At 44.6% G+C, this 26,276-nt stretch overlaps 3 protein-coding genes across 9 annotated transcripts; 2 read left to right on the top strand and 1 right to left on the bottom strand.

The window, feature by feature from the left end:
• Positions 1-5,147: 5,147 nt before the first annotated feature.
• On the bottom strand, positions 5,148-6,465 carry LOC306839986 (sclerostin domain-containing protein 1-like; the record flags this gene model as incomplete). Its single annotated transcript, XM_079368960.1, has 2 exons — positions 5,148-5,575; positions 6,270-6,465. 2 exons carry the CDS (start codon positions 6,463-6,465, stop codon positions 5,148-5,150), a joined length of 624 nt encoding a protein of 207 aa, XP_079225086.1.
• Positions 6,466-8,664: 2,199 nt separating this feature from the next.
• On the top strand, positions 8,665-11,888 carry ssr2 (signal sequence receptor, beta). Of its 2 annotated transcripts, none has more exons than XM_079368314.1 (6): positions 8,665-8,769; positions 9,774-9,934; positions 10,021-10,119; positions 10,277-10,385; positions 10,471-10,548; positions 11,387-11,888. In XM_079368314.1, exons 2-6 carry the CDS (start codon positions 9,774-9,776, stop codon positions 11,495-11,497), a joined length of 558 nt encoding a protein of 185 aa, XP_079224440.1. In that variant the 5' UTR covers positions 8,665-8,769; the 3' UTR covers positions 11,498-11,888. The 2 variants fall into 2 exon arrangements, with proteins under 2 accessions (XP_079224440.1, XP_079224441.1); XM_079368315.1 differs by having other exon boundaries at positions 8,694-8,775.
• A 960-nt stretch (positions 11,889-12,848) lies between these two features.
• On the top strand, positions 12,849-24,858 carry LOC306839791 (death-associated protein kinase 2). 6 transcript variants are annotated; one of them, XR_013781252.1, is made up of 13 exons: positions 12,849-13,213; positions 16,584-16,757; positions 16,849-17,070; positions 17,342-17,480; positions 19,268-19,394; positions 20,811-20,859; positions 21,166-21,192; positions 21,708-21,860; positions 22,451-22,496; positions 22,621-22,710; positions 23,295-23,378; positions 23,558-24,172; positions 24,331-24,858. XR_013781252.1 is itself a non-coding variant. In XM_079368674.1 (12 exons), the coding sequence occupies exons 2-12, from the start codon at positions 16,696-16,698 to the stop codon at positions 23,639-23,641; spliced, it is 1,083 nt and encodes a 360-aa protein (XP_079224800.1). In that variant the 5' UTR covers positions 13,169-13,189; positions 16,584-16,695; the 3' UTR covers positions 23,642-24,172. The 6 variants fall into 6 exon arrangements, 1 of the variants encoding a protein (XP_079224800.1); XR_013781253.1 differs by lacking the exon at positions 24,331-24,858 and adding an exon at positions 24,271-24,317; XR_013781254.1 differs by lacking the exon at positions 24,331-24,858 and adding an exon at positions 24,211-24,233.
• The last annotated feature ends 1,418 nt before the right edge of the window (positions 24,859-26,276 follow it).

Below are 26,276 nucleotides of genomic sequence, written 5' to 3'. Positions count from 1 at the left end.
AAGGGGGAGAGAGAGCGGGGAGAGACATGCGGGAAATAGGCACACAGGCCGGACGCGAACCCGGGCCGCCCGCTCGCGAGGACTGAGCCTTCAATAAGTTTGTTTACAAGTTGTTGTCGGGGTCAAACGTCCGAGCAGCATCTTCTTCTTCTTCTTCTTCTTCTTCTTCTTCTTCTTCTTCTTCTTCTTCTTCTTCTTCTTCTTCTTCTTCTTCTTCTTCTTCTTCTTCTTCTTCTTCTTGGCTGTATTGTTAACCGACATTCCCTGTAAAACATTTAAGTTCACTGGGTGCTGACAAACACACATCGAGATACTTAAAAATCACAATCAAAACGGGGACACACACACGTCCATTTTTTATTCTCTACCACCACAGCAGTTTGACGAAAAGTAAGAAACTCATTAGCCATGAAAAACAATGTGCTAATGCAACATTTAGTCTTTATTTTAAACCCTGAGAGAGTCGAGCACAGAGATTAAAATGATGCTGTTTATTCTAGTCTCCCTGCTCTATAATAAGAGGTGAGGGGGGAGGGCGTGTGATCCTGCCCGTCTTTGTTTGTCGAGGTTTTCTGAGCGTTCCTCCTCTAACATCCTGCCTGAAAGAGAAGCACAGGTGTGTCTGCAGCGCAGAGATTAACCTCTCTTTGACTTTTTGAGGCTTTTGACTGCACTGCACACAGGAAGACAGACATCCAGCAGCAGAAACTTTTCACAGCTTCAGGCCTCGGGACACTCCACTAAATGGACCTTTGTGTTTTTCTATTTTGGTCTTTTTAAACGTGTTTGTAGAAGAAGAATTTCTGCAGTGTTTCATGTGGCTTCCAGCCTCTCTTTGATGTGAACAATAAAACAAAAATGTCTCGCCTTTATGATTCATAGTAGAGGAAAAGAAAGATTAACACTTTGGGTCGAGGGATTTAAAATGTGGCTGTAACTAACAGAGACGCAATAACATCGCAGTGAGATTTACTGCCGCTTGTTCTGGTCGGGATTGTTGCACCTTTACCTCCTGGGATGTTTCATCTCTAAACTTTGAGAGGGGAGCTCTGTCACTGAGTGTAAACCTTTTCATGCTCACGGGGACTTTGCAGGTTGTCGTGTTCAAAGACAAACGGTCTCTGTAAATGTGAGACACCAGGATGTGGAGAATGTCAGCTTTAGATCAATAGACGTTTCATTAAAGCTTTAGAGGCAATAAAGGATGATGTGAAAGTCACACAGGTGAGGACTTTATGATACCCACAAAGACCTGATCCTGACTAACACAATGTCTGCTCACTCTGTGGTCCCTGCTGACACCTCGGCTCTGATTTAGGATCCCGTAAAAATGACAAGAAACAGAGACAAGAGAAAACAACATCCATCAGGATTTGTTCTTCAGGGACGACAACCTGGAACCTCAGATCCCCCTGTGGACATCAACGAAGGCCTCCTCCAGGTCCACTGAACACCTGAAGACTCCCATCAGCGTTTTTACACCTAAACTGATTGGTTGGTCAGAACAAACTGGAGTTAGGGTTAGTTCATATTGTGGTGGTGTAAAAGTGGTCCATCAAACCCTGGAGTGGACCAAACACCCGTACAGAGAGCGCGTGGGTCTCAGTCCACTTTCTTGTAGACTCAGGTGCGGTTTGTTTGCAGTAGGAACATGAAGCGACCTAACCACAGAAAGCATTACACTTGCATTGCATTATGGGTAGGATGGTTGGCCTTGCACTACCAGGTTTTATAGTTCAGGAAAAATAAGGAACCCAAATGAATCCACAAAGATCAAAAACAGGGAGCAACAAGAAAATCAACCAGATGAAAATCTGACAATGAACAGCTAATGATTGAGACGTTTGAGTCGTCGTATTGTGAAGTTCTAATAATCAGCTGATTTAGAGACGTCTCTGTCTCAGCCAACGCTTTACAGTTTTAGGACATTTTCAAGACTGCTATGCATGAAAGCACCAAACATGTTGTCCATCAATCAATTAATCCATCAATCCGTTAATCCATCATCCATCCATCTATCAATTAATCCATCAATCATCAATTAATCCATCATCCATCATGACACACACTGACACACACTGACACACACACACTGACACACACTGACACACACTGACACACACTGACACACACTGACACACACACACTGACACACACACACTGACACACACTGACACACACACACTAACACACACTGACACACACTGACACACACACACTAACACACACTGACACACACTGACACACACACACTGACACACACTGACACACACACACTAACACACACTGACACACACTGACACACACACACTAACACACACACTGACACACACTGACACACACACACTAACACACACACTGACACACACTGACACACACTGACACACACTGACACACACACTAACACACACACTGACACACACTGACACACACACTGACACACACACACTGACACACACTGACACACACACACTGACACACACTGACACACACACTGACACACACACACTAACACACACTGACACACACTGACACACACACACTAACACACACTGACACACACTGACACACACACACTAACACACACTAACACACACTGACACACACTGACACACACACACTAACACACACTGACACACACTGACACACACACACTAACACACACTGACACACACTGACACACACACACTGACACACACTGACACACACACACTGACACACACTGACACACACTGACACACACTGACACACACACTGACACACACTGACACACACTGACACACACTGACACACACACACTGACACACACTGACACACACTGACACACACACTGACACACACACTGACACACACTGACACACACACTGACACACACTGACACACACACACTGACACACACTGACACACACACTGACACACACACACTGACACACACTGACACACACTGACACACACACTGACACACACTGACACACACTGACACACACACACACACTGACACACACACTGACACACACTGACACACACTGACACACACACACACACACTGACACACACTGACACACACTGACACACACTGACACACACTGACACACACACTGACACACACACACACTGACACACACTGACACACACTGACACACACACACACACACACTGACACACACTGACACACACTGACACACACTGACACACACTGACACACACACACACACACTGACACACACTGACACACACACACTGACACACACACACTGACACACACTGACACACATTGTTCTGAAAGCTGAGGGGAAGAGAGAGTTCTTGTGATGGGAGTTTTTGGTCCTGATGGAGCGCAGCCTCTCACCAGAGAGTCTCAAACAGTCCATGTGTTCAGGGTGAGGGGGGGGGGGCACGCCTCAGGGTCCTGCAGGTGTCCAGGTGGTGGAGGGAAGGTGGACTGTAGCCTGCAGTCGTCCTTTACTGTGGCTGCAGCGTACAGCGTGTGATGGAGGAGCAGCTGTTAGTGTACAGGCAGAAGAGCAGATTGTTTTGTTTTTAAACTGAACTTTTTTTTTTCCCACTCGGACTCATGTTCTCCGTCTCTCTCGTCTGCAGGTAACTTCCTGCATCTATTCACAGCTTTCAAAGTGACTAACATGAGCGGAAACAGGAGACAATGGAGAGTCTTAACATGTTACCGCAGCTGGAAGCCGCCCAGCAGCCTGGAGCGCAGAAGGCTTCCCTTTCAAAATGAGTGTGGAGGTTTCCTTCAAAAACAAATCACAGCAGGAAAGACTGTTTCTGTTCGCCTGCAGATTTATGACACAAACTCAAAGACAAGTTCAATTCAAACGTTTATTCATAGAAATGTCAGAAATTTTAAAAGAACTTTTACTGTTCTGGTAAAAAAAAAAAAAAAAAAAAAAAGATTACATAACACTCGCTTTGAAAAAACCCATAAAGTTAACCACTATATTCACACTAAAGACGCCGCTCTGATATGAAGGAACTTCACATTTATGAATCTTGCGTACTTGATATTTTACATGTATTTAATCTAAACTGTTAAAGCTCTGAGTTAGAGTTTTTAGAGTTGTACATGAACAGACTCTGTTTGTTTTACAGCGAACACGATGCACTTCACTTCCAGCATGCAGCTTAATAAAATGAAGAAACACATGATTACAAAATAAAGCAACACATCCAGGACAGACGTCTTTCACTACATCACATTTTATATATTTTCATTTTGAAAACAGAAAAAACATTTGCACATCCGTGAGCAGGAGAGTAACGTGCCCATCAAAAACATACAGGAAAACTTCATTACCTGTATGTTTTTAATAGACTCAAAAATATATTCATCACTGTTTTATTTCAAAGTAAAAGCTCAGTATCCTCAATCAGGATGTGTTAGCGTAGCTTAGCATAAGACAGGAAGTGAGCCTGGCTCTGTTTGAATAATAAAATAAAAAAAAGAAACTTTCTTTTGTGTTTTTGTCGCCCTCATCAAAATCAACGCAACACAAACTCTGGATAATAGAATACAAACATACAATGATGTGTAAGGAATATATAACTCACTCCTGAATAGTATCTTGTTTTTATTCAATATAATGTTGTTTTTATTTTCATGCTTAATTTATCCATAAACACATCACGACAGAATTGGTTGAAGTCTTACTACAGTTTACTACAGTTTACTGCAGTTTACTACAGTTTATGACAGTAAACATTTTACTGCAGTTTACTACAATTTACTGCAGTTTACTGCAGTTTATGACGGTAAACATTTTACTGCAGTTTACTACAGTTTACTTCAGTTTACTGCAGGACTAGGACTTTTGAACAGGACAATAATTTACTCCGTTATTGTCTCTTATTTACTGTAGTTTAAAACAGTTTACTCAGGTTACGTTAATTTATGACAGTCTTCCTGTAGTTCTCTAGGCTACAGGACTACAGATCTACAGCTCTATTCAGCAGTAGCTCCCAAAAGAGGGGGTTGGGGCCCCTGGGGGGCCCGAGAGACACCAACAGGGGGGTTTCCAAAATGCCTTCAGATAAATGTATTGCCACGTTTGAAAATGACATATTTCACCCTTTATTGTAAGAATGTACACACAGAGAGGACTAAAAGACTTTTGGACTTCAGGACTGGTTTAGTCCTGGTTGTCAGACAGAGTCTGTGTTGGCTCTTCTGGGGTGGCGGCCTTCCTCTGACTCTTCCTCTTTTTGTGGACTGGAGTGTCTTTGTGTGCCGAGGCGTTGTGGTCTCTGGAGTACCTCTTGCACTTGCAGGACGTCACCACGTTGATCTTGTAGATCCTGGAGGTGCCGTCCTGGCACTCCAGGCGGATCCGCTGTGTCCTGGTGCGGTCTATAACGCAGCGCCACTCCTGGGCATCACGGCGGCTCCAGTATCTCCCGTTATAAGCCCTGCCCCCGATCCAGTTTGGCAGCAGGTGGGATGGCAGACACTCTCCAGCACAGACCAGTTCCTTGATGGGGTTGCTGCTGGTGCACTGACCGTCTGAGATGTACTTTGTGGACCGGAGCTCCCTGCAGCCCACCTGACTCTGGTCCGGACCTGAGAGACAGAAACAGGGTTAAAGAGAGTCCGAGTCACTTCAGGATCACCTTCGCGTACCGACTGAAATCAGCTCGAGGCGATGACAGAGACGAGTCTTCGACCATTCACATCGTTCTCTTTTGGATAAAACTTGTTACCATGACAACAGCATCCAAAGACTCATCCTCTAGCCCGAAAGAAGTTATGAAAAATGGTGAGCATGTCACACCCCGCGCTTCTTCTCACTTGCAAAGCCGTCAACGTTTCGGTCACCATCGAATCTCAAAGCGTTCACTACCAGCGTGCAGACCAGCTCCTGGCAGAGCCTTCAGTTTTCATGTTTATCCGTTCATGTCTCGGTCTCAGACTCTTTATCCCGGCTGAAACCTTCAAGTAGGATATTTATGGTCTCGGTCTTAAACAGAGTTCCTATGGTTACGTCACTGTCCTGCAGGTGACCTCACCTGCTGTGAGCTTGTCATGATGTAAACTGTTTGTGGAGTTGATTTAATAAATGTTTTTGATGTATATATAATATAAAGTAGTTGTAGAAACATTGATTATATTCTTAACAAAGGAATGACATTTCCTCCGTCTGTTTCAAACTGAGAGTGACGTCATCACACGTCACTTTAAGACTAATCCTGTAAACATGACGTATACGTCGTCACCCGAGGGGTTACCTATGAACCTATGAAGGGTTTGGACTCACCTGTTTGCACAGGGTCAGGTGACCGTCTCCCACCATTCCTCGCATGGTTCAAGTCTTCCTGGACCGGGTCCTCCTGGGTCTCCTCGAGCGGGTCAGAGCTGATGGACTCTGTGGCGTTGTTGTGAACAGCTGAGCTGCACGTGTTCAGCAGCAGCATGAGCACGAAGAGCTGGAGTCCACCTGCAGGACTGAGCATGGTGCACACCTGTCCTTCACCTGTCTGAACTCAGAGGACCTCAGCTGTCTGACCTGAGAGGATCTCACCTGTCTGATCTCAGCTGTCTGATCTCACCTGTCTGATCTCACCTGTCTGATCTCACCTGTCTGATCTCAGCTGTCTGATCTCAGAGGATCTCACCTGTCTGATCTCAGAGGATCTCACCTGTCTGATCTCAGCTGTCTGATCTCAGCTGTCTGATCTCACCTGTCTGATCTCACCTGTCTGATCTCACCTGTCTGATCTCACCTGTCTGATCTCAGAGGATCTCACCTGTCTGATCTCAGAGGATCTCACCTGTCTGATCTCACCTGTCTGATCTCACCTGTCTGATCTCAGCTGTCTGACCTGAGAGCTGCTGTCAGGGACAGAAAGACACCTGAAGAGTGACTCACCTGCTGCAGCTGCTGCAGCTTTATATACTCCTCAGTGTAAAGAGCTTTATGAATGAATCAGGGCGGGGACACAGGAGGTACACCTGGTCAGCACCTGAAGGTAGGTGAGGGTGGGGGTGGGGGGGAAGTTTTAATAACTACGATATTCATCGAGGTTTTTTCTCTATGTTCAGTCAGTAATCAACCAGCTCTCTCTCTCTTCATTTTTTAAATAAATGAAAGTGTTAATGTTGCTTTATAAAGTTTTTATCCCACACAAACAGAATAAAGGACTTCAGATAATCATTATTAATTTGATGTTGAATTATTATTATTGATTAAAGATTCTGAGTGATCTTCAGAAACAGACAGATATAAAAATGTCTTCTTGTCATTTCTCGTCATGTCGTCTTCATCCGTGTGTTTGATCGTCCCCATGTTCCCCTCTCTCTCCTCTTCATCAGGAACTGTCTGTCTGCAGCTCACACACCCTGTGTGTGTGTGTGTGTGTGTGTCTAACTCCAACAGCAAACACACCAGGGTGTTTGTCTCCACCTGGTGGCAGAATGTGATAATATCCAGAATGTGTTCACTTCTGGAAATGTTCCCTCTGGAGGATTTTTCTGTGTAAGAGAAATGTATTGTTTTGTCATGTTGACATTGAGCTCCTGGCCCGGGTCCCAAAACAGTTACCTGCCTCAGCGGAGGGTTGTGCCATGTAGATGTGGTCATGTCTCTCTTTCTTTAAGCGTCTTAAGCTGCACGTTCAGTTCATCTGCAGAGATCAGAAAGGTTTGGCAGATGAAGGAACACAGGATTCTATTTCTCATTTCTATCAATAGAAATGAGAAATAAAAAAATGAATTTCCTCTCAAATAATAAAAACACATTTTGTTAAAGGAACATTATTAACGCTCTTGAACTGAGGAGATTCAAAGCAGCATGCTTTCTCAAAAAAGAAACATACAATTATAAACGATGAATGAAACTATAAATGAGGATGTTTAAACCAGAAAGCTACACAAATGAAGGTCCTTGAATGCAGCTCAAGAAGACGAGTTTTATGATGAAGCAATCGACTCTGTTTTTAAGAGTTCGTCTCAGGTTGTTTTGTTGACCACATGGATCTAACGCTGCTGAGGATCCACACGACAGGAAGGTGCTACAATTTATAAAAATGTTAAAACTAACCCTGAAACAGTCAAGAAGCCAACGACAAGAGGCCCCTAAATGTGTGTCATGCTGTCAGACGTGCTGCAGCGTTTATATAAGTTGGATACGTCACAGGGACGATTGTTTGAAGACAGATTAAGATCAGAATGTAAACCTTCAGTGTTTGTAAGTTCATCATCTGATAAAAGAGACAAAGTGCAGCTCGACATAAATCAAGTTAAAGAAGATAAGAGTCATATTTATTTAAGAAGGACGGACTGATTCTGAGTGTGAAGAGAAAAAATGACTTGTCTGTTTATTTTTTGTCTGAACAAAGCATGACATGGCTGTTAGTCCTGAAGGTGAGAGATCTGTACCTGTGGCCTGAGTGTGTGTGTGTGTGTGTGTGTGTGTGTGTGTGTGTGTGTTTGTGTGTTTGTGTGTGTGTGTGTTTGTGTGTTTGTGTGTGTGTGTGTGTGTGTGTGTGTGTACGCCTGTTTAATAAAGGCACACGTGCAGGATGGGAACGTGCACTCAGCTGTCACGACCAGCCGAAAATAAATACACAAAAAATGCAAAATCATGTGTAAAAAAAAACAAAAAACAACAACAACAGTTCCGCTCCGGGACAGCAGACGGCGCTGCGCTGTCTGCACACTTCCGTAAGTACACGTCATGCAAACAGCAGCGTTAACCTTCTGCGCATGCGCGGGACTAACTCCTTCAACGGCAGCGGTCTGAAGAGGAACAGCGAAAGGTAGTTGTGCGTCCTTTTTATGCTTTTAAACTGAATTTCCTGCGTTAATGTGCGGATTTAATGTGCTTTAAGTGTTCACTGAAACACTCCTCATGTCGTAGAGGTCATTTAAAGGAGCAGTGTGGACGTTTTTCTCTGTTTTAAAGGTTATTGTGAAAATCTGAGCTGTCCACGTCAGCGTCAGACTGAGAGCTGCTCACACACTTTAAATTAAATATTATTATTCACATTAATGATTATTATTTAAACATATAGACACGTGGGTAGTTTAACTTATATATACATAACTAATGTGAATTGAATGTGTTTTAATAATACTACCTCCATTTGAAGCTAACTGTTAGCTGTTAGCATTTTTTCATTTTCTTCAAAGAATAAAAATTAAATAAAACCATAAAAAATCAAAATGACCACAAAATGTTTATAGCTGAAACACGTATGTATGAAGACTATAGATTACCTATGTAATTTAGGTTGGATCAATTTTAAATATAGTGCTAATCATAACAAATGTTATTAAAGACCTTTTTATTATATTATCTATTAAAACATTAAATATGTTTCTCTGTGTTAATAATAAAACATTAAATATGTTTCTCTGTGTTAATAATAAAACATTAAATATGTTTCTCTGTGTTAATAATAAAACATTAAATATGTTTCTCTGTGTTAATAATAAAACATTAAATATGTTTCTCTGTGTTAATAATAAAACATTAAATATGTTTCTCTGTGTTAATAATAAAACATTAAATATGTTTCTCTGTGTTAATAATAAAACATTAAATATGTTTCTCTGTGTTAATAATAAAACATTAAATGTTTCTCTTTGTTAATATGAAAGTTAAGAAAAGTAAAGATAAGTTTGTGTGTTTTAGGTGTTCAGATAAATCACAGTCAGGAGAGTTTAAAGACTTCTGATCACTTTAAAATGAAATTAAAGTGTAAATGAAATTATTAATAAGACTCAGCCTTGACCCGGTCTCTGTTCTCTTTGCCTCCAGATGATGAAGATGCTGAACGTGGTTCTGGTCCTGGCTCTGCTGGCTCTGGGTTCAGGAGAGGAAGGAGCTCGCCTGCTGGCCTCCAAGTCTCTGCTGAACCGGTACGCTGTGGAGGGTCGAGACCTGACGCTGCAGTACAACCTCTACAACGTGGGCTCCAGGTCAGGACTTCACTATGATGTCACTGTGATGTCATTATGACGTGGGTCAGGGTCGAGTTTTAACGACTATCCTTTGTGTGTCTCAGTGCTGCTCTGGAGGTGGAGCTGTCTGATGACTCGTTTCCACCTGAGGACTTCGGGATCGTTTCTGGGATGTTGAACGTCAAGTGGGACAGAATCGCTCCGTATCCTTTCAAAATAAAGTCCATGTTCACTTCCTGTCAGGAGCTGCAGGTGTGTTTGAAGGAGGTTGAGCTTCCAGACGATCATGGAGCTCACCTGTCTGCTCCTCAGGTGTTTCAGTGACTCTCTCCTGATGTTTGATTTAACTGATGACCTCAGAGCGAGTAACGTGTCTCACACCGTGGTGCTGCGCCCCCTAAAGGCCGGGTACTTCAACTTCACCTCCGCCTCCGTCAGCTACCTGGCCCAGGAGGGGGGGCAAGTTGTGGTAAAGACCCGTTTGTTTACCAACCAGATGAATAAAACCAGCTGGTCCTTAAAGAGCCACGCTGACGTCTCTGTTTGTTCTGCAGGTCGGATACACCAGCGCCCCCGGGCAGGGCGGCATCCTCGCTCAGAGGGAGTTCGACCGCCGCTTCTCCCCCCATTACGTGAGTGTTTGATTCTCTCCGTCACGTGTGCGCTCATGCATCGAGCCTTTAACCGGTCGTACCCGTCACCTACAAGTCCCTCGTCCGTCGACACCCACATGCTTCACTTCCTGTCAGAAACGGCAGAAGAAGAAGCTGTCACTTCCTTCCTGTTAAGTCCTCTAACCGTTGACAGCCAATGAAATGCACAGCCGTTGATAAAGTACTTTCTTTTAAATGGCAGAGTGTCGGTAAAGCTTTTCTCCGGAGTGAGTTCAAGGTGAACTGGTTGAGTTTTCGTTCCTCCATAATTATTCTCGCTCTCGTTTTGAGTTTGCACGCCACTTCTGCTCGTGGATTTGTAAACAATCACTGCAGTGGCTGCTGAGCGTCTCCAGATGTTGCTCCTCGTCTCGCTGCGTCACTCACCTTTCTTTGTTTTACGTCTTCTGCTGCTGGGGAGCTCTTCTGTTCCTCTAAGTAAGCTCCAATCACAGCAGTGATGCGTCCTCGTCCTGAATCTGTAAAGAAGACGACGGCGTGTCGGAGGCTCTCCAGACACGCTCAGTGAACCACACGGCCGCGTCACGTGTGTGCACGGATATTAAAAACTATCAGACGTGTTCACATGAAGCAGTTTTTGTGTGTGTGTGCGTTTCGCTCGCTGTGTCAGTTTGTTTCTGTTTCCTCTTGATAAAAGTCCTCGATGCAGCGGCGTTTGGTTGACCTCCTCCTCCCTTACTTCCTGTCTCTCTTCAGGCTTCAGCCAATGAAGACTTAGCAGGAATGAGGACTGTTGTGGTTTACGTCGTCTCTGACTGCTCCTCCATGTTTGTCTCTCTCTCTCTCTTCGGTTTAGCTGGACTGGGCTGCGTTTGGGGTCATGACTCTGCCCTCCATCGGCATCCCGCTGCTCCTCTGGTACTCCAGCAAGAGGAAGTACGACTCCCCGAAGGCCAAGAAGAACTGATGTCACACACCTGAGGGGAGGGGGGGGGCAGGCGGGGGCCGGCTGAGTGTTTTGTTGGGGGGTGGAGGGGGGTCTGAGGGGTCTGAGGGTTTTTTGGGGGATCTGCATGAAGCTTAATAACCCATATTGGGGTGAAAGTTGAATTAAACACAGAGACCAATAAAGTGCTGACTTCATGTGAACACACTCACAGCTGTGTGTGTGTGTGTGTGTCGCTCCTCCACGTCTGACAACAGAAACTCTTCATTACTGTAACACAGGCTGATGGTGTCACTTTAAACATGATGTCACATGACGTGTTGCTTTAATCAGAAGTCTGACGTCAGGAGTCCGGAGACGGTTTGTGGATCTTTGAGACTGATGAATAAAATCAAACGTGTTTTTTTCTAAAGATCTCTGAGGTGACTTTGTGAAACTTTCTAAACATGAGACAGACGTGGCATGAATCCTCCAATCATCACGCTTCATGGATCTGAATTAGTTCAAATTAAAAAGTATTTGTTTTTGTTTCCTAACAAACTTACAGCGTCGTTCATTCCTGACACAAAGAGTAAATATTTAGAGAAAAAAATCATAAACACACTAACGTCTGATATGCAGAGATTGGATTTATCAAAAACAATGATCTTTGTTGGCCGACACACCAGGTTAAGTATGTATTCATGATTAATGTCAGGGATTTTCAGCTGGTGAGTCGTGGAGTGTCAAAAACTTCTTTTCTGGGCTTAATTTTATTTATTTAACTTTTTATTTGTAAAAGGACTGCATACAATATTAAATATAAATGTTGACATTTTTAATGTGTTGTACCAGAGTTAGCTTAAAGACAACATGAGAGAGAGAGAGAGGACATGAGGGGAAGGAGATTTCACTACCAAGTCTACATAATGCACCTTTAAGGACTTTGGTCCTGAGGCCAGACCAGCAGAGATCCTCTGATTTACAGGGACGGGGTTTTCACCATACATGATATCTAACCTTACATGATGAGACGAGCACCATACAGAGTTTAAATCATCTGTTCTTCATTCACTGTGTGGCGTCAGGATTATTTCACAATGACAAAGGCTTAGATTAAAAAGTTACAATGTTTGGCTTTTAGTTGATTTAATTATACTAATAAAATATTAAAGGTCATTATAACTACAAATCAATAGTTGACATTAAAGATCAGTTTATTTGGGTCAGTTCAGACTTATTTTTATTTCCACATATTTAAACTACATTATATGTATTATTTAATCAAATAATTTTTTTAAGCTGACCACAGCCCGGAAATCTTTTTTCATTAATTTTTTTATCACTCTTATCATGTCGCGCATGCGCACGCGTCTCCAACGTTGGCGTTTACAGTCTGTGGTTGAGGCACGTGAAACAGGTAGAGGAATGATCGAAGAGGTGGGAGGTCCGTGAACGCATCTCCAAACTCTTCATGGCCAATCGGACATGACATCAATGTTCGAGTCTGTTCCGCATTCTTCAACCACACACTACCACTACTACACACACTCACACTCACACACACTCACACACACACACACACACACACACACACAGCAGCACAGGGACACGCAGTCCGGACTGGGATCGAGAACAGACCAGGATCCGGTCCACGGGTTTGTCTGCGGTTCATCGGAGCATCAGAGCCGGACTGTGAGGACCCAGAGCCGGACTGTGAGGACCCAGAGTCGGGTGACTTCCTCCTTTAACTTCACGGTCAGAGCCCTGTTCTCCTTCAATATCCGTGTTTATCTGGGCTCTCCAGCCGCCTTTTCCCAGGATATTCTATCTGCGTGTTCCTCTTTAATGTCCTCTCGGTCTTATGACATCCGTGTTTTCCATTTCATCCATGTTTCCCTCTTTAATATCCGTGTTTTCCATTTCATCCATGTTTCCCTCTTTAATATCCGTGTTTTCCTTCAGGCTATTTCATATCTGCGTTTCATTTACACATCTGTCAGTCTTCATGTTGTCCAGGTGTGTCTCTGTGTTCAAGTTGGTTTGATATATATGTGTATGTATATATATATATATATATATATATATATATATATATATATATATGCTGCTGTAGACTTCTCTTTCTCTGCATTAAAGTCTGGATTTCTTGTATTTTTGGGGTCATTCTATAGCGAGAGACTTCTCTCTCTCTTGAACTCTGAAACGTCAAAGATGATGATCAATGATCCAGATGTCTACCTGTCCTCATAGAGGTACACTTAGGGACCGTCTCTAAAGTGCAACACAGCATCAGCGTTAAAAAAAAAGAAAAAAAGAAGTCATTATGCATGCACGTGATGTCGTAACCAACACAGGTAGACTGACCACGAGCTACCTGAGTGTGAAACCATGGTTCACGCTCCTGTGGAAGACTGTGTGAGTTTGGAAGACATCAAACGGGTTTGAAGAACAACATGAGCGACCTCGGGGGGCAAAGAACTACACTACCCACACTCCTAGATGTCTCTGATTGGTGGAGCTCGCCTTGGTGTTTTTACACTTTCTCAGTGGCCTGATTTTCAACTCCGTAGATTGCTGCGTGGTCCCGCCTCTTCCCTTAACAATGATTAAACCATTTTAATAATAATGTAATAGATTCTTTAAATGTCTAATCCCAACCTGATGTTTGGCCTCTGAACAGCAGCGTGACACAGATTTACAGATTACAGGTTGAGACTATGACATTTGCTGCAGGCTCAGATGTTTGAATAATTTTCCCATGAGCTGTAAAAGTTCAGCAGCTATGAGGAAATCTCAGAGATGACAGGTGGAGGTGTACCAGTGTGTCAAGTCATGAGTGACAGCTCCAGTGGTGACACCGGTTTCACCTGCAAAGGGGACGCTCAGCGGAAGATACCTTAAGAGCAGAAATATGTCCTCTGGCAAATAAAGTTAAAATGAATAAAACCTTTTATTGCCCAGAGAACATAATAAGCTCCAGCAGCAGAAAGCTGCTCAAACTAGGATCAATGTTGGAGATGAAACATGGAGAGAGGTTAGAACGCAGAAAGCTTTACAGACCCATGCAGAGCTGGCTAAACACTGAAGCTACAGTGTCCACCACATGCAGAGCTGGCTAAACACTGAAGCTACAGTGTCCACCACATGCAGAGCTGGCTAAACACTGAAGCTACAGTGTCCACCACATGCAGAGCTGGCTAAACACTGAAGCTACAGTGTCCACCACATGCAGAGCTGGCTAAACACTGAAGCTACAGTGTCCACTACATGCTGAGCTGGCTAAACACTGAAGCTACAGTGTCCACTACATGCTGAGCTGGCTAAACACTGAAGCTACAGTGTCCACCACATGCAGAGCTGGCTAAACACTGAAGCTACAGTGTCCACCACATGCAGAGCTGGCTAAACACTGAAGCTACAGTGTCCATTACATGCTGAGCTGGCTAAACACTGAAGCTACAGTGTCCACCACATGCAGAGCTGGCTAAACACTGAAGCTACAGTGTCCATTACATGCTGAGCTGGCTAAACACTGAAGCTACAGTGTCCACCACATGCAGAGCTGGCTAAACACTGAAGCTACAGTGTCCACCACATGCAGAGCTGGCTAAACACTGAAGCTACAGTGTCCACTACATGCTGAGCTGGCTAAACACTGAAGCTACAGTGTCCACTACATGCTGAGCTGGCTAAACACTGAAGCTACAGTGTCCACCACATGCAGAGCTGGCTAAACACTGAAGCTACAGTGTCCACCACATGCAGAGCTGGCTAAACACTGAAGCTACAGTGTCCATTACATGCTGAGCTGGCTAAACACTGAAGCTACAGTGTCCACCACATGCAGAGCTGGCTAAACACTGAAGCTACAGTGTCCACCACATGCAGAGCTGTGAGAGTGTTAGGTGGAGTTTTTTTCTGCTGTAGATGTTCAATAATGAAGTCGTGAAACACACCGTGGAGCCACAGAACACAAGCTGTCTTCATGTTAACAGTGCTGCTCATTTTCTGTTCGGAGTCACAGCCTACACATTCCTTTCTATTTGTGTATACCTCTGAAAGGTGACGAATGAGGACATGACTGGATCTGTAAATGTCAGACATAAACATTCCAGTCTTAGCAATTTTTTATTTTTTTGTATTAAGTCGACGACATATACTTGGCTCCTGTCCAAACACAGATCTGCTGCTGTGAGAGACTTGTACATGTTCCATCCACACGAACCTAAAAGACAAATTACCCTGAGATGGTCGACAGATTTAAAGGGTGCATACATAAAATTACCAAACAGTGAGCATCCACTCTCGAGGCAGCTCTCTGTAATGTTTAGAATTTGGACTGCAGTACCCATTTTGAACACTAGGGGCAGAGCTACAGACTGCTCCTTTAAAGTCTCTTTAAAGTGTGCGTTGTGTGATTTAGTCAATGTGTGTGTTTTTAACAGTGTGCTGTTTTTTTATTTACAGAGGTTTAGTGTGTGCTGAAGCTGCACAGTGGTCTCTCTCACCATAATCTGCTTCACTTTCTTTGTTTGTTCAGTTTGAGCCTCAGATGCTCAAAGATGACTCACAGCGACACACAGGTTTAGGAGTGTCCCACTTTCCCATGGTGTCAGAGTTACATACTGTGGGAGCGTCACAGCAGGTGTTTGAATCATCAGATCGATGGAAACATTTAATCCTGAAGATTTTAAAAGCATGAAGTCGAGCTGAAGACGTTTGAATAATCGATGTATTTCATTACATTCGTTACATTTTAAAACGGAACTCGGCCTTTACTCGAAGTGATGCGTTTCCAACTGAAGAAGGATAGAACCAAACCCATAGATAGAGGCGGGACATACGAGGGGAAGCATTTGATTGGACCGTTACTTTTCACAAAGCGTTTCCATTGATTCAAACTTTAGCAAACGCTCCTGAGTGCAGGCGGAGTCAAACGCTTAACAGGATGATAAATGACATTTATGTCCAAATACTCGGATGACGTTTGATTGGCAGGTTCATGAACACTTTACAGCTGGATCAAACATCTGGATTGATCATGAAAAAATGTGATCGTCTCGTTTTCTTCTTGAAGTAAACGTCTGGATTTAAATGAGGATGTTTGTGTGGGTCCGTCTCTCAGGTCAAAGTGAAGACGATGAAGAGTTCTCGTGATGATGACCTAAGAGTTAACCATCTGATGGGGATGAAGTCGAGTTTTAAATAATCTGTCGGGACCTTTAGAGAGATCCAACATGGCCGCCTTCAAACCTGAAAACGTGGAGGACTTCTATGAGATGGGAGAAGTTCTCGGGAGGTGAGGACGACTCGGACTTGAAGGATCCGTTCAGCTGTGTGATCAGCTCACGTCTGCTCATTATCAATAATCCCATTCTGACCCCATCCAGCGGGCACTTCGGTCAGGTCCGGCAGGTGCGAGAGCGCTCGACTGGGACTCTTTGGGCCGGAAAGTTCATGAAGATCAAGAAGAGTCCGTGCAGTCTCCTGGGTCTGGACCGGAGCAGCGTGGAGCGCGAGGTCGAGATCCTGCAGGCGGTTCAACACTCCAACATCGTGACTCTCAGAGACGTGTTCGAGAGCCGAGCGGAGGTGGTGCTGATCCTGGAGCTGTGAGTGTGTGTGTGTGTGTGTGTGTGTGTGTGTGTGTGTGTGTGTGTGTGTGAGTGTGTGAGTGTGTGAGTGTGTGAGTGTGTGAGTGTGTGAGTGTGTGTGTGTGTGTGTGTGTGTGTGTGTGTGTGTGTGTGTTCATGATTAATCGGTGAATTTCAGTAGTAATAATCGATAAGTGTGAAAACAGTCTTTATTATGCTTTTATTTTGAAGCCCTCTTTACTTCCTGTTTGGAAACAAACCTGCTGGTCTCTCTTGTGTCGTGTTTCAGAGTGAGCGGAGGAGAACTGTTCGACTTCATCGCTGGGAAGGAGAATCTTCTGGAGAGTGAAGCCATCGAGTTCATGCAACAGATTCTGGAGGCTCTGCGGTTCATGCACGCCAAGAACATCGTCCACTTCGACCTGAAGGTGACCTGAAATACTCACCTGAACACTCGACTCTGACCTGTACTCACCTGAAGACTGGACTCTGACCTAAAGACTGGACTCTGACCTAAAGACTAGACTCTGTCCTGAAGACTGGACTCTGACGTGAAGACTAGACTCTGACCTGAAGACTAGACTCTGACCTGAAGACTAGACTCTGACCTGTACTCACCTGAAGACTGGACTCTGACCTGTACTCACCTGAAGACTGGACTCTGACCTGAAGACTGGACTCTGACCTAAAGACTGGACTCTGACCTGTACTCACCTGAAGACTCGACTCTGACCTAAAGACTAGACTCTTTCCTGAAGACTGGACTCTGACCTGAAGACTGGACTCTGACCTGTACTCACCTGAAGACTCGACTCTGACCTGAAGACTAGACTCTGACCTGAAGACTGGACTCTGTCCTGAAGACTGGACTCTGACGTGAAGACTAGACTCTGACCTGAAGACTAGACTCTGACCTGAAGACTAGACTCTGACCTGTACTCACCTGAAGACTGGACTCTGACCTGTACTCACCTGAAGACTGGACTCTGACCTAAAGACTGGACTCTGACCTAAAGACTAGACTCTGACCTGTACTCACCTGAAGACTGGACTCTGACCTGTACTCACCTGAAGACTGGACTCTGACCTAAAGACTAGACTCTTTCCTGAAGACTGGACTCTGACCTGAAGACTGGACTCTGACCTGTACTCACCTGAAGACTCGACTCTGACCTGAAGACTAGACTCTGACCTGAAGACTGGACTCTGTCCTGAAGACTGGACTCTGACGTGAAGACTAGACTCTGACCTGAAGACTAGACTCTGACCTGAAGACTAGACTCTGACCTGTACTCACCTGAAGACTGGACTCTGACCTGTACTCACCTGAAGACTGGACTCTGACCTGAAGACTGGACTCTGACCTAAAGACTGGACTCTGACCTGTACTCACCTGAAGACTCGACTCTGACCTGAAGACTAGACTCTGACCTGAAGACTGGACTCTGACCTGAAGACTTGGAGACTCGACTGACCTGTGTTGACCTGGAGACTAGACTCTGACCTGAAGACTAGACTCTGACCTGAAGACTAGACTCTGACCTGTACTCACCTGAAGACTGGACTCTGACCTGTACTCACCTGAAGACTGGACTCTGACCTAAAGACTAGACTCTTTCCTGAAGACTGGACTCTGACCTGAAGACTGGACTCTGACCTGTACTCACCTGAAGACTCGACTCTGACCTGAAGACTAGACTCTGACCTGAAGACTGGACTCTGTCCTGAAGACTGGACTCTGACGTGAAGACTAGACTCTGACCTGAAGACTAGACTCTGACCTGAAGACTAGACTCTGACCTGTACTCACCTGAAGACTGGACTCTGACCTGTACTCACCTGAAGACTGGACTCTGACCTGAAGACTGGACTCTGACCTAAAGACTGGACTCTGACCTGTACTCACCTGAAGACTCGACTCTGACCTGAAGACTAGACTCTGACCTGAAGACTGGACTCTGACCTGAAGACTTGGAGACTCGACTGACCTGTGTTGACCTGGAGACTAGACTCTGACCTGAAGACTAGACTCTGACCTGAAGACTAGACTCTGACCTGTGTTGACTTGGAGACTAGACTCTGACTTGGAGACTCGACTCTGACTTGGAGACTAGACTCTGACTTGAAGACTAGACTCTGACCTGAAGACTGGACTCTGACTTGGCGACTCGACTCTGACTTGTGTGTATATAAAAACATTGGCGTGTGTTTGCAGCCGGAGAACATGATGCTGTCGGACAAATCTTCTCACCCGATCGTCAAACTGATCGACTTTGGCCTCGCTCAGCATCTCCGTCATGGCGAAGAGTACCGGAGCACGAGTGGAACGCCGCAGTACATCGGTGAGAGTGGACGCATTTAAAGGAACAGTAACGCACATTTAAAGGAACAGTAACGCAGATTTAAAGGAACAGTAACGCGCATTTAAAGGAACAGTAACGCACATTTAAAGGAACAGTAACGCACATTTAAAGGAACAGTAACACATTTAAAGGAACAGTAACACACATTTAAAGGAACAGTAACACATTTAAAGGAACAGTAACACACATTTAAAGGAACAGTAACGCACATTTAAAGGAACAGTAACACATTTAAAGGAACAGTAACACACATTTAAAGGAACAGTAACACACATTTAACGGAACAGTAACACATTTAAAGAAACAGTAACACATTTAAAGAAACAGTAACACACATTTAAAGGAACAATAACGCACATTTAAAGGAACAATAACACACATTTAAAGGAACAGTAACACACATTTAAAGGAACAGTAACACATTTAAAGGAACAGTAACACACATTCAAAGAAACAGTAACACATATTTAAAGGAACAGTAACACATTTAAAGGAACAGTAACACACATTCAAAGAAACAGTAACACACATTTAAAGGAACAATAACGCACATTTAAAGGATCAATAACACACATTTAAAGGAACAGTAACACATTTAAAGGAACAGTAACACACATTCAAAGAAACAGTAACACATATTTAAAGGAGCAGTAACACATATTTATAGGAACAGTAACACATTTAAAGGAACAGTAACACATTCAAAGAAACAGTAACGCACATTTAAAGGAACAGTAACACACATTTAAAGGAACAGTAACACATTCAAAGAAACAGTACCACATATTTAAAGGAACAGTAACACACATTTAAAGGAACAGCAACAAACATTTAAAGTAACAGTAACACATTTAAAGGAACAGTAACACATTCAAAGAAACAGTAACACACATTCAAAGAAACAGTAACACATATTTAAAGGAGCAGTAACACATATTTATAGGAACAGTAACACATTTAAAGGAACAGTAACACATTCAAAGAAACAGTAACACACATTTAAAGGAACAATAACACACATTTAAAGGAACAGTAACACATTTAAAGGAACAATAACACACATTTAAAGGAACAGTAACACATTTAAAGGAACAATAACACACATTTAAAGGAACAGCGACGCACATTTAAACACAGCGTGCACATACTCAATCCTTTATTCATATTAAAGAGAGGCAAAGATCTCCCCAGGATCACCATGGCAACAAACAAACTTCACCCCCCCCATATGTAAAGCATCCTAATAAAACATGTAATAATGTTTTAAACTTCTTTAAAGTGACATTGAACTTTCGTTTTGAACTTATTTCAAAGATAATTTAATTTCAAATAAAAGTAATCTTTGTTTTTCTGTTTGAGATTGTTTTTAAACTCAACTCCAAAAATCTCTTTCAGCCCCCGAAGTGATCAACAGTGAACCTCTGAGTACAGCTGCAGATATGTGGTGAGACACACACACACACACACACACACACACACACACACACACACACACACACACAGACCCTGCAGAGTAAATTCTTCAGTCAGAGACGAGTTCAGACGTGTTCTGATGCAACACTCAGGCTGACACACATAATACAACATGTTCTAACTGAACTGTGTGTGTGTGTGTGTGTGTGTGTGTGTGTGTATATGTGTGTGTGTGTGTGTGTGCGTGTGCGTGTGCGTGTGCGTGAGCGTGTGTGTGTGTGTGTGTGTAGTGTTTTAATCTTCTCCTGACTCTCTGTGTTGTCTGTTTCTTCGACAGGAGCATCGGAGTCATCACCTACATACTGTGAGTGTGTGTGTGTGTGTGTGTGTGTGTGTGTGTGTGTGTGTGTGTGTGTGTGTGTGTGTGTGTGTGTGTGTTTGTTTTCTGACATGTTAGCAACCCCGTCCTCCCGTTCCGGTCCAGTGTGTTCGTCCTGTGACACCGCTCCATAACGTGTTCCTGTACGGTACGCTTCATGCACGAGCACGCAACACAGCGCTGTAGAGCGGCCTCCATGTTAAAGAGATCTGATTGGCCAGTGGGCGGAGCTCTAACCCTAAATAACCTGCCCCGAGGCAGCTGAGGGGGGCGACTCCTCTCACTCCTTAAATCACGTCCTCCGAGTGTCCAGGCCCCGCCCTTCAAGAACAGCACGCCCTTACCTAACTAAACAACATGTGGCCGGAGACGGTTAGGTTACCATGGCGATCTTTCTCACTGTATCACTAAAGAGCCCGTCAGCGACTCTGAAGTGACCTCGCTGCAGGCTGCAGGTGATCACACGTTGTGAGTATGAAAATGTCTCTCTGTGTCCTCAGTCTGAGCGGTTTGTCCCCGTTTCAAGGCGACACGGACGAGGAGACGTTGAGGAACATCATCGCCATGAATTACGAGTTCGATGATCGATATTTCAGCACGACGAGCTCGATGGCCAAAGAGTTCATCGAAAAACTGTTGGTCAAAGATCCCAGGTGAGAAGGCTTGTTGACGTCAGCACACAGGATTCTCTCTTCTCCTCACGTGTCTTTAAGAATTACAACGAGACAAACATGAGACCCAGCCAAAGACAGAAATCTAGATCAGTCCATTTCTGACTGTTTTTTATTTTAGACAGTTTCTGTTGTAGGAGGAGCAGTATGTAACTCTGACCCCTAGTGTTTAAAACGAGTACTGCAGTTTAAATTCTAAACACCCCAGAGAAAAACTTATTTACGATATTAAACGGATTTTAAATGATGAGGCTATAGATCAAACTTTTATTTTGAAAGGTCGTATCAGAAGAGCAGCTATCTGCCTGTGTGAAAATGATGAAAGGGGAAGTCTGAAAACCACAAGAGAGACCACTTCCTCCAGGTCAGAGGTGTGTTGTGTGTATTCAGGGTCCTGATACTTTATGACCATGTGACGCTCATGGGCCAATCGGGGTATTTCCTGATTATTGAAACTTATACTGAATGTACGACTTCACAAGATGCTCCAGGTCCTGGTTCTCGAGAAGCTGCTGATTGTAGACTCGTGTGTCCCTGGTTCTTCTTCATGTACACTGATGTTTGTGTTTCAGAGAGAGGATGACAGCCGACGAGAGTCTTCTTCATCCCTGGATCAAAGTAATGCGGACTCTTCTTCCCTTTAGACTCTCAGTCTGTTCTGTGTAAACATCCAGATTCCTCCTCGTCATCGTTCTCGTTGTTTGTTTTCAAACTGACGTCGGATGTTTTTTTCCCCTTTCAGCCGATCACTCGCACTCAGGCGACCAAAAGGAATCGCTCTTCCATCAACATGAAGAACTTCAAAAAGTTCAACGCCAGAAGGAAATGGAAGGTTTGTCTCCATGTTTACTGGACCCCTAAAAGAGCGAGACCCCCCCCCCTTTAAGGGCCGCCGGGGATCAAATCCAGTCCACCCGCTTAGAGGACTTTATTACCAGCAGCAGTTCAGACGCCACGTTCACTGTCCGTCTGTATTTAACGTGTTTTTAAGATTAAACACAGAAAAACATTTAGCTGAGTAATGAAGAGACAAGAAGGACCGTCTGTCCTAACAGCACGCCACGTGGGCGAGCGGCGCAGCCTTTTGACCCCGCCCCCTCCGTGTTGCTAGCAACAAACGAGGACCGAGGAAGGTCGGGGCTCTACACGCACTGACATAAATAATCCACATCAAGGTCAAATGTTGACCTTTGACCTTGGTCAAATATTGACCTTTGACCTTGTTTGATGAAAAGCACCACACGGCTCCGGTACCAGAGAACTACAGGACATATTGTTTGCGAGACGGAGAGTCAGATTCACAGAGCAGAGAGGGAAATGTGTAACGGACGGCGTGGGGACAGCCAGCGTGCGATGCGGCGTGCTGTTGGGACGCCGTGTCGATTGGCAGTCATGGTTGTATTATTCCCTCCTCAGATGTCCTATAACATGGTGTGGATGTGTAACCGCTTCGTCCGGCTCAAGCTGCTGTGTAAAAGCTCGGACCCGGACCCCCTCCAGGTGAGACCTCGTCTGGAATAATCCGAGAAAGACATCCTGGATGTGAAGAGCAGACAAAAAAGCTCAGATACAAAAACGTTAAAATGTTAAAACACGCTTCATGAACTCGATGATGATGATGATGATGATGATGATGATGATGTTTGTGTGAAACTGAACCGATGTGTTGGTGTCTGCAGAGAGACTGTGAAAGTGACGTCGAGGACACGGAGAGCAAACCAGCTTCTCTGCTGCGACGACGACGACTCAGCAGCAGCTCGTAAAGAGAAGAGCTCAGAGGAGGAAGATGGCGAGGTCAGAGGAGGAAGATGGCGAGGTCAGAGAAGGAAGATGGCGAGCTCAGAGGAGGAAGAGGAGGAGCTGAGAGGTGGGAGATGGCGAGGTCAGAGAAGGAAGATGGCGAGCTCAGAGTAGGAAGATGGCGAGCTGAGAGGAGGAAGATGGCGAGCTCAGAGGAGGAAGATGGCGAGCTCAGAGGAGGAAGATGGCGAGCTGAGAGGAGGAAGATGGCGAGGTCAGAGGAGGAAGATGGCGAGGTCAGAGAAGGGAGATGGCGAGCTCAGAGGAGGAAGATGGCGAGGTCAGAGGAGGAAGATGGCGAGGTCAGAGGAGGAAGATGGCGAGGTCAGAGGAGGAAGATGGCGAGGTCAGAGGATGGCGAGCTCAGAGGAGGAAGATGGCGAGGTCAGAGGAGGAAGATGGCGAGGTCAGAGGAGGAAGATGGCGAGCTGAGAGGAGGAAGATGGCGAGCTGAGAGGAGGAAGATGGCGAGCTGAGAGGAGGAAGATGGCGAGGTCAGAGGAGGATGATGGCGAGCTCAGAGGATGGCGAGCTGAGAGGAGGAAGATGGCGAGCTCAAAGGATGGCGAGGTCAGAGGAGGAAGATGACGAGGTCAGAGGAGGAAGATGGCGAGCTGAGAGGAGGAAGATGGCGAGCTCAAAGGATGGCGAGGTCAGAGGAGGAAGATGGCGAGGTCAGAGGAGGAAGATGGCGAGGTCAGAGGAGGAAGATGGCGAGCTGAGAGGAGGAAGATGGCGAGCTGAGAGGAGGAAGATGGCGAGGTCAGAGGAGGAAGATGGCGAGGTCAGAGCGGAGGACTCGCTCTCCCGTCTGATAAGACATTTTTATTTTTTAAAGAAGATTCAACACATATTTTCGATAAAGTCTTCCATCACTAAACCTGAGAATATTTTTGTAAACGTTGTCGTGTGTTTGTGAGTCAGTCAGTAAATATGTGTAAACAAACACAAACAAACATAAACAACAAACAAACATAAACAAGAGTCTCCGACACTGAAGTTTGAACTTTGGTCCTAAACGTTCAGCTTGAGCTGCACGTGTGGACACAGACGGTACTGCATGTGAGGTGACATCATCACATGTGTGTTTATCGTGCTCACGGCGCACGGACCCGTCCCGTCTGCAGAGCGTCCTCGCTGAGACGAGCAACTCAGGAAGATATCAGGGGCAGCCCGCATGTACTTATCAAGACTTTGTGTGTGTGTGTGTGTGTGTGTGTGTGTGTGTGTGTGTGTGTGTGTGTGTGATGTTTTACTACCTCTGGCTGTCATCGTGATGATAAAGTCATATTTGAGTCATGAGATGAGATGTGGGAGGAAAAGATGTTTGTGTTTGTTGACCTGACGTGTCGCTTCAGCTGAGTGACGGGATGAAGCACAGAGCAGGAAACCCAACGACTGTAACGAGTTCAAACTATATGGGATGATATTTGTGGTGTTTTAATAAATGGTGTTTTGGATTGATATGGATGTTTCATCTTCGTCTTCCACACTCCCTTCAATAGAAACAAGCGGACGCACAAGAATATGCACTCGCAAGTAAGCAGCAGAAAATATCGTGCTCACGTGCAGCGTGTCATTGGCTGTTTGGCTAATCAGAGGCGGGACTTCAGGTGAAACCAAATATTCTGCCTGTTTTGAACAGGCTGCTGATAGTTTTCTTTTAATTTTATGACTTTCAAGTGTAAATGAATATTTTTGCTCTAAACAGAAAAACCTTGAGCACGCGGTCTAACCTGCGATGGGCTTAATGAATTTATTTCTACAAGTCCGACAGCTCACAAGAGTGTGAATTCTTAAAATGATGAATTTGTTGAGTCCCGAAAGAATCCAGCAGAGATTTCTTGCTGTCCTGTGTTGAAAGGATATATCATTAGTAGGGTGTGGCTTCTATAACTTTGTCCTTAAGGCGGCAGGGGCCTCAGTTTGGCCCCAAACAGTGAAAACAATCTGGACGGTGGTATTTCCCCTCTCGATCTGAGACTTCACTCCAACAAAATAAACAAATCCCGACAGCCATCTGCCCTGTTTATAGGCCGTGTTCACACCATGCATTAACGGCCCTCCTGCAGGACGACAAAGGGACGGCACACTTTGCATTTGTAATGCCAATATTCCAGTTTTGTTCCTCCTTTCCAATGATTGCCATAAACATGGAGGTAGGAGTGAAGTTGCTCCTACCTGCTGCTCCTTCCTGTCACCTATGCCACTTCATACACACCTCAGTGCCTTTAGTGTTCCGAGTAGTAAATAATATATAAGGAATATCCAAACTAAATAACATGACAACAATAAACACAAAATGGCTCCTACGGCATTAACAACCCAATCACCATGTAAAACTTGAGTTTAGACTTCCCGGCCTGTGTGACACACTGTTTGGTTTATTTTGCAGGAATCTTCACACATTTTCAGTGTTTTTGCGAAAGAAGTGAATTTTTATTTTTATTAATGTGCCTTAATTTGCCACAAGGGGGCTCTCTATGCACGTGATGGGACTTCTGCAGGTTTGTGATGAAAAGATTCAGACCTGGGTGAATCTGGAAATGTATGAAGGACAGTTTCCCTCCCCAGGTCTGTAAAGATGCTGCTTTAAAG

The sequence above is a fragment of the Symphodus melops genome, assembly GCF_947650265.1.
Source record: "Symphodus melops genome assembly, chromosome: 18".
Lineage (NCBI taxonomy): Eukaryota > Metazoa > Chordata > Actinopteri > Labriformes > Labridae > Symphodus > Symphodus melops.
This window is presented reverse-complemented; position numbering and strand designations above follow the sequence as displayed.